The sequence below is a fragment of the Rhineura floridana genome, chromosome 16 (assembly GCF_030035675.1).
Source record: "Rhineura floridana isolate rRhiFlo1 chromosome 16, rRhiFlo1.hap2, whole genome shotgun sequence".
In the NCBI taxonomy this organism is placed as follows: domain Eukaryota; kingdom Metazoa; phylum Chordata; class Lepidosauria; order Squamata; family Rhineuridae; genus Rhineura; species Rhineura floridana.
The window spans coordinates 27,187,899-27,195,892 of NC_084495.1; the positions used below are offsets into that span (position 1 = coordinate 27,187,899).

The window sequence follows — 7,994 nt, forward strand, 5'->3', positions numbered from 1 at the left end:
CTCTGGCTCCATCTACTGTTGGGCTCCCTGCCTTCCACCTACTAGTCTCAACGGACACCAACCATCACTGAGTTGCTATTGGTCATGGAACTTTCAGATATCTGAAGCAGCAAGGCAAAGGCCATAGCTCCATGGGCAGGCGGTTTTCTCACATAAGTAAATGCACTTTTCAGCACTGGTCTCACCACCACCATCAGCACAAGCAGAGATATTCTACTTGAGTTTATGTCCTGCCTGTATAACTGCAATCAACTCATGCTATGGCCTGAAGGCACACGAGGGCAGCACCCTGCTGAAGCTAAGCAGGGTCAGGTCTGGTCAGTGCCTTGATGGGAGACCACCTGGGAACCCTATGTAAGCCACCTTGGGTTTCTATCATGAAAAGAAAGGTGGGGTATAAATGTAATAAGTAATAAATATACGCCTCGTTCCTATGTCAAAGCTGAAGCCCCTAGCCAGAAAGGCTATTAACTGTTTATTTCTCCAATCTAGGAACTTAGACTAGCAATTTAGGGGTGCAAAACACATTTACAGACACCGCTGTGATGCTGCCCAATCCAGGTAGGGACCATAGACTTGTGCTAGAGCATTTGCTATGCATGCAGAAGGCCCTGGGTTCAATCCCTAGGATCTCTAATTAACTCAAGAAGGAGGTACTGGGAAGGACATCTGCCTGAGTCCCTGGAGAGCTGCTGAGGAGCCCTGTAGCTCAGTGGGAGAGCACACACTTTGCATGCAGGTCAAGATTTCAATTCCCAGTGTCTCCAGTTAAAAGGATCAGGTAGCATGCAGTGGGCAGGACCTCCTTCTTGGATGCTCCCATTTGAAGTAGATAATCTGGGCTGGATAGCCTGATGTGGTACTTACATTTTCCATATCAGGCCCAAAACTTGGTACATGGAACTGCCTTATATTGTGATTTTCCTGGCCCTGGTTCAACACCCTGGCAACTGCATGGCAGCTGTAGGGTGCATAGAGATTCTCAAGGGAAGGCCAAACTCCACACAGTTCTGAAGGCATCTCAGCAGTCAGCTGACTTGTTGAGTTTATGAGTGGGCTGAGCAATCATGGCCTCCCAAAATTCTCCAGCCTTATTGTGGGAGGCAAGATTGGGGAGTGGGGAGTATTTTGCAGAACAATCTCTGGATGGGATGCAGAATTCTTCAACGGTTTTGGTGGGGCCAAAAAGAATTCTCAGAAAATTTTCTTCTGAGAGTTTTTAGCTCAGGTAAGGCTGAATGCAATTCTGACTGGTGGATGAAGGAAGCAATGGACCAACAGAGGAGGACTGGAAAGAAGAGGTGCCAAGCCCATTCGCATTCTTCAATAATCTTATTGAATATTAAACAGTATGAAAAGTGGGGGGCATTGTTGCACCTGAAATTCCCCACCTGATTCATGGATTTAGAAATGGGGAGGCCATTTTGCTGAATATTCTCCAGGGTAGAACTGAAAATTTCCAAAAGTTCAGCTCAAACAAGAAAAAAAATTGGAACATTTATGAGCAAATTCTTTGTCTGAGAAATTTTGGCCCAGTTTTGGTCAGCTACTATCAGAGAAAGGGATGTATCCAGACAGTGGTAATTGGTGCCCATTGGGACAGGTAGGGCAGAAAACAGGGGGTGTATTCAACAAAGTCATACTCAGAGTAGATCCATTGAAATTAATGAACCTACATTAGTCGTGTCTATTAATTTCAATGGATCTATTGTGAGCAGGACTAATATTGAATATCACCCATAGAGACCAACAGTTGGTGGAACCTGAGACAATGATAGGCGAAGCCAAAACCAATGATAGGAATAGCCAACTAACTCTTGGTTGTCCACATCCTCATCTCTCTATTGAGAGATGCAGGAAGCTAATAGGCAATGCTACCCCCTGGAATGGTTGTAAGTAAGAAGATAAGCAGATGGGGACTAGCTGGGGATAGATTGATGTTCGTTGGGCAGTGCACCACTTGCCCTAATGGATCAGCTTCCACTGTTTCCATCATATCTATTGCTCTTCATATCAGGCGTCATGCTCAAGTTGCACTCTCATACATGTTTATTTGGAAGTAACTGCATGGGCCTCTGTTGGACTTACTTCTGAGTAAAAGTGCAAATTCGTAAGGGAAATCCAATTACTAAGTATGTTGCTGTATTCTTGTCAAAGTCAGCACAGAATTACACTGGTGTTAAACACTGAATGAGTCCCCTACAGATTTTAATAAGCTGACATGCCTCTTGTTCGCATTGTCCAGATATAGATTTGAAAGAGTCAGAACCAGTAGTGTAGTGGCAAATTCAGAAGTGTAGAGTCCCTTCATGATAGCCACAGCCATGCCTCCTCCCATCCCTTTTTTCTCCTTCTGGGAATGAGATCCTTGTTAATGCCTTCTCCCACAACAACAGACATCCCTAGGAACCAATAAGCATGAAAAAGGAGAGTGTTAGCACTGAGAAGAGTGGCTGGCTCACCACCTTTCACTCTGATTGGCTGCAATCAGCAGGAAATGACAAGGAAACATGTTAGAAGACTCTTCTCAGTAGCTAATACAGTCCTCTTTCACACTGATTGGATTGTAGGTAGCTGGAGACATAGGGACCCTGCTGGGACCTTGCTCCCAAAAAAGCACACTCCTGGTCAGAATCCAGAGCAATGAGAAGTAATAAAAAAGCAGGTTGTCTATCTTTTTTTTTTAGCCAAAAAAATGCCTGAGACTAAAATGGCATTTTGCAATGCAATCTATATTGCAGCAAACACATATGCATCCTGACCAAATTAAATAAAAATCAACTGTGTCTCATGTGGTATGTGTAAGTTGTTGTTTTTCTGCAGGCTTTGCAACCTTGGATAAATCTTATACACAACATTTTTATTTAAAAAACATGCACAGAAAGGGCCAAATTTAATTATACTGTGTATATAAAGTATATATGTATGTATGCATGTATGTATGAATCACTGACATAGTTGTAAGCCCCAGTTAATGCAGGGAAACCTATTTCTAGAGGGTCAAGTTCCTTGTGTCTAAGATGACAGACTTGCACATCAGTCCTATGTATATTGCCTGACAAGCAAGCCCCCGATTCAGTTCAAAGGGACTTACTCCCAAGTAGGGATGGAAATATCTGGTTCTCTCAGTTTCTCATTTTTCAAATCTTAAATTCAGTTCTCCACATTTCTATAGCAATTTGCATTTTTTTTAAAAAAAATCCTCATGAATATACTCCAGTATTTTAGAGCAAATTTATCTTAATAAACTCATTTTTCTAGACAGTTTGGACTAATGTACACAATTTTGCAAGCCATTTCTCATCATACAATGCATTTTTGCATGTTATTTCCACTCACATACTCATTTTTTTATTACATTTATATCCCGCCCTTCCTCCTAGGAGTCCACTTTATGCACACTTGCCGCTAATATATGCATTTTTACAAACATTGTCTGGTTGGCAAACAATGCAAATTTTAAAGGATGGCTGTGTTTTGATACTCATACTGTTTCAGAAAGCGCAGATTTGATAGAATCTGCTCGAAATGCAAACTGAATTGAAATTCTCATCCATCCCATCCCTACTCGCATGTAAGTGTGTGTGACTGACTGCATTGGATTGTGGCCTTGGGTTCTCATTTCAGCAAACTGCCAGGGAGATTACTGCAATTGAAAACAAACCTTTAAAAAGCTCCTTGCCGCTTTCCTGCAAGGTTCAAGGTTAATTATATTTATCACTAAGGCAATAAACAGCAGCAACGAAGAGGCTTAAGGCTGTGTGTGCGCGCATGCACATACATTCGTGTATGTGTGTGTGTGTCTGTCCCAACATTTTCCATTCATCAAAGTTTGAACTTATTGATAAAGTCACAGCAAAGGGACTGTTTTGAGTGGAATCCTTTATCAGAAGATAAATGAACATGCTCTGCAGAGCTACTGGAAATACTAAGAGAAGGGGGATAGAAATCAGGAGAAGCGTGAAAGACCTTGTTCTTCACAAACATCTCACAAACAGGAAATGTCAAGCACAAAAACGTAGCAGAATTCAGCGGAGTGCAATGGGTGCAATTTTAGTGGAAGGGAGTTCATTCACTTTGGGTTAAAGTGCCAGATCATTCATGTATATATATATATATATTTCCTAAGAGCTGGTCTGTATATTCATTCACATTTCTGTAGTTCCAAGACAACAGCAAAAGTGAGAAGGTTTTTTAAAAAGAGAGAGAGAGGGACAGCAGTTTAGGCCCCTGCCCATCTTTTCTGCAACACTTTAGGTACACAAACCCTTAACAGGGATATAAGACCTCACCTTACTTATACTGAGTCAGACCATTGGTCCATCTAACTCAGTGTTGTCTACACTGACTGGCAGCAGCTCTCCAGAGCTTCAGGCAGGAATCTTCCCAGCCCTACCTGGAGATGCCGGGGATTCAACCTGGGACCTTCTGCATGCAAGGGGAATGCTCTTCAACAGAGCGATGCTCTTTCCCCTTCTATATCCCCCTATAACCAAGCCTATGTAACTGAAATAGATGCCCATGATTACCCTCTTCACATCTGCTTCCATTTCCCTGCCATTCCTCAGTTGTTTCCTATTGTTGCTGTTGTTGTTGTTGTTGTTGTGTATATTCTGCCCTTCCTTCTGAAGGACCCCAAGGCAGCAAATACATCAACAAAACAATTAAAAAGCATTCTCAAAACCGTTTTAAAACACTCAAAAAACCGTTCCAGTTAAAAACATTCTAAAAATAATTACAGTTAAAAACATTATAGAGTTGTCGAATTGCACGTCCTATGTTCCTCGGCCCGCACACATTGAAAGTGCTGTATAAATAATGATGATGATGATGATGATGATGATGATGATGATGATAGATAGATAGATAGATAGATAGATAGATAGATAGATAGATAGATAGATAGATAGATAGATAGATAGATAGATAGATAGATAGAACAAAAATTATTCATAGCAGCCATAACCCCCTTCCTCGGGGGTTCCCACCTGTCGAGGGACTCGTCCTTGCTCTCCTCGGCGATCATCTGCAGCTCCTGGGTGCTTTTCTCCGGCTCCTCTCGGTCGCTGTCCTCCTGTCTGGCAGCTTTCGGCGTCCCCTCCGCCGCCTGCAGATGCTCGATGAGGTGCTGCCGCTGTTCGGGCCAGGTCTGGATCGGCCGGTGGGGCACCGGCGTCGGGCCGGGCACTGGCGCCAGGATGTTGGGATGGCCTGGGCTGTTGTTTTTCTTCAGCCCGTTCCTGTCCCGCGAGTGGCTCTTCAGCCTGTTCTGCACCGGGGTCCCTCTGTGCTCATATCCTTCCTGCTGCAGGCAACCTCCGGTGCCGGTGGAACTCGGCGAGGGGTGGCTGAACCATCTCCAGCGAAGCCTCAAGATCTGCTTCACGTCGAATTCCTTCTTGCCCGAGACTGACATCTTTGCAAGTTGCGGAGCGAAAGCCGGAGCGAGAGCGAGGGAGAGCGCGCGATCACACCGCCATCAGATCTTGTTGTCCTAGAAAGGAAACGGACCCTCTTGATCTCCTCTTCACCCAACCAAAGAAAAGAAACGCCTGGCGCCCTCGTGTTTTTTCCTTGCCTTGCTCTCGCTCAGCCTTTTCGTACGCGCCACCGACGCTTCTGCTAAGCTCTTCCTAGCCGTCTAGGTGGAGATCCGTCCTGGCAGAATGACCAAGTAAATCAGCTGAGCGCAGGCAGAGCAGCTGCCGTTACACGACCCGGCGGCTCGGCTTCCCCACGACGCACTCAGGCGCGCCGCCGTGGCGAGCGGCACGGTCTGGCGTACGGCACCCGGCCTCCCATCATCCTAAGGGATCTGAGCCTGCAACTTCAGCTGCGCGTCAAAAAGAAAACGCGCCTGCTTTCTTCCACGCGCTCCTACCAGGCACGCCAGGACGCACCTGGCTTGGAGAGATCCCCCGTCCCCGCGTGAGGGCTGCAATGCTCTCCGCGCGCTTACCTGGCAGCGAGACCCATTGATATGATCAGGAGGGTGTCCGGCTGCACCGCCTTCTGACTTGGAGGCGAGGCCCGTGCAATGAGATCCAGTCAGGTTTCGTTCCAAGTCAGGCCGTGCAGTTTTACGGATGGGACGCAAGGTTTTAGACAGGGCTTTGACAGGAGGCGGGTTTTAGGGGGGGGGTTAAACGTTTGATTGCTGATGGCCTGACACTTTAGCAGTTCGGTTTTTCAGAATCTGTCATATGTCTTTGTGAAAAAAACATGTGCAATGACTGGAAACGGGAGTCCTCAAGGATCATAGAAGTTTACCTTAAATGAAGGAGATAGCGTTTGATTTTTAATTCCATGGTTGGTCTTGCATAAATGCTTGCTTGCTTTCTCTCTCCTCCGCCCCCTCCCCTCAATTTCTAGGAGTAGAATATTGTGCAATTTACCTTCACTATATGAAAGGCTGCAGAGGAAACCCAAAACATTTAGATGAGATGCCCTCCCTAAAGAAGCATATCTATGGAAAACACAACCCTATTTCCTGGCTAAGTGCCCATGTAAATATCCTCATGCCATCCGGCTCCTCTGTTCTCCCTCTCTCTGTGTGTCTCTGTCTCCCTCTCTTTCTGTCTCCCTCTGTCTCTCTCACTCACTCACTCACTCACTCACTCACACACACACACACACACACACAGAGAGAGAGAGAGAGAGAGAGAGAGAGAGAGAGAGAGAGAGAATCAGTGCAGTGATGTCTGTAACCAATATGCTATTGATTGGGAGATTGCTAGGGAATCAACGTATGAATTGAAAGTTCCGCAGTAGTTTCAATGTTATGAAATACTCAAATGCCAGCCATTAGGATGGTGGAGTCTTTGGAGAGGTGGATTGTGTTCACACAGAGCGACATTTTGCAGAGACTGACTGCACTGCCTGAGCACCTGGGGTCAAAGATGACAACCTTTCTATAACAAAGACTCCAAGCACGGTGCTTTGCTTATTGGAATGAAAGGGTAATCTCTATGTCAGGGATCTACTACATGGTGCCCCAGTGTGCCTGCCAGTACCTCCTATGGTGCCTGCAAAAGTCTCAGTAAAGATCCCTTCCAAAATTCCCAATGCACAACAGACAGCTTGCTCCACCTGCTCACTTCCTGTTTGCATTAGCTCAGCTTACTGAATGTTGAACACGTCCCCTTAAACATGCCCACATTTCACTGTATGCCATGACTGGACACCCATCCTCCTTTGCATTCTGAACAGAGGAGAGATGCAAAAAACTTCTCCCTATGATCAAGTGTGGGAGTGGCTGATGTAGCCGCCTTGTTTTCCTTGATGGTGGTAGGGGAGAAATGTCTGCACCATTTTGTGGCCCTCTCTCTTTTTCTGCTGTTTTAGATGTAGCAGCCATGTTGTGCCGTGCCGCTTCTCTACAGCTGCCACCGTTTTGTGAATGGTTCTCATGGCACGTTCTCAACATTCCAAATGTGCCCCAAAAAGGTTGGCAACCCCTGTTCTGTCTAAAAATAGCAAGCCTGTTTTCCAGATGTCAATTCTTATGTAGCTGAGATGCCACCAACCTTCCACAAGAACGAGTTATCCTCAGATTATATATTCTAGTGATGTTGGGATGTCCTCCTAGGGATTGCACCTAAGGATAGTATCCAATGGAGCGCTAAGTTGCCTAGCAGTATACTTGGTCTACTAGTGAAGTGTTTTGCAGAAGTGGACCTTTGAGCAATCTGGTGGGCAACACGTTTCTGCTAGCGCAACTGTTGTGCTGCATTCCTCCATTCTGCAACCCTTCCACTAGCACATAGAGCCCTTTAGCTAGCAGACAGAGAACATCAGATACAGCCTGTTGTCTCATTTGTCACACTGGGGAAGGGTCATCACTCCGTGGCAGAACATCCCCTTTGCATGCAGAAGGTCCTAGATTCAGGGTGGTGTTCCATACTAGTCAAGGCAAGTTGAGTCATTTATTATGGTCAGAGACCTGCACTTGCTCATCCTAGAGTAGACCCATTGATGTTAATAAACGTGACGAA

General features: G+C 45.5%; 1 protein-coding gene across 1 annotated transcript in view; it reads right to left on the reverse strand.

Annotated features, from left to right (window-relative positions):
- KLHL4 (kelch like family member 4) overlaps positions 1–6,023 on the reverse strand; it is a 50,650-nt gene extending 44,627 nt beyond the window's left edge. The window contains exons 1-2 of the mRNA XM_061598742.1: positions 5,960–6,023; positions 4,989–5,494 (exon numbers count right to left, since the gene is read on the reverse strand). Coding sequence (XP_061454726.1) covers positions 4,989–5,416 — 428 coding nt within the window. The 5' untranslated portion in view covers positions 5,417–5,494; positions 5,960–6,023. The remainder of the gene's footprint in view (positions 1–4,988; positions 5,495–5,959) is intronic.
- Positions 6,024–7,994: the final 1,971 nt, after the last annotated feature.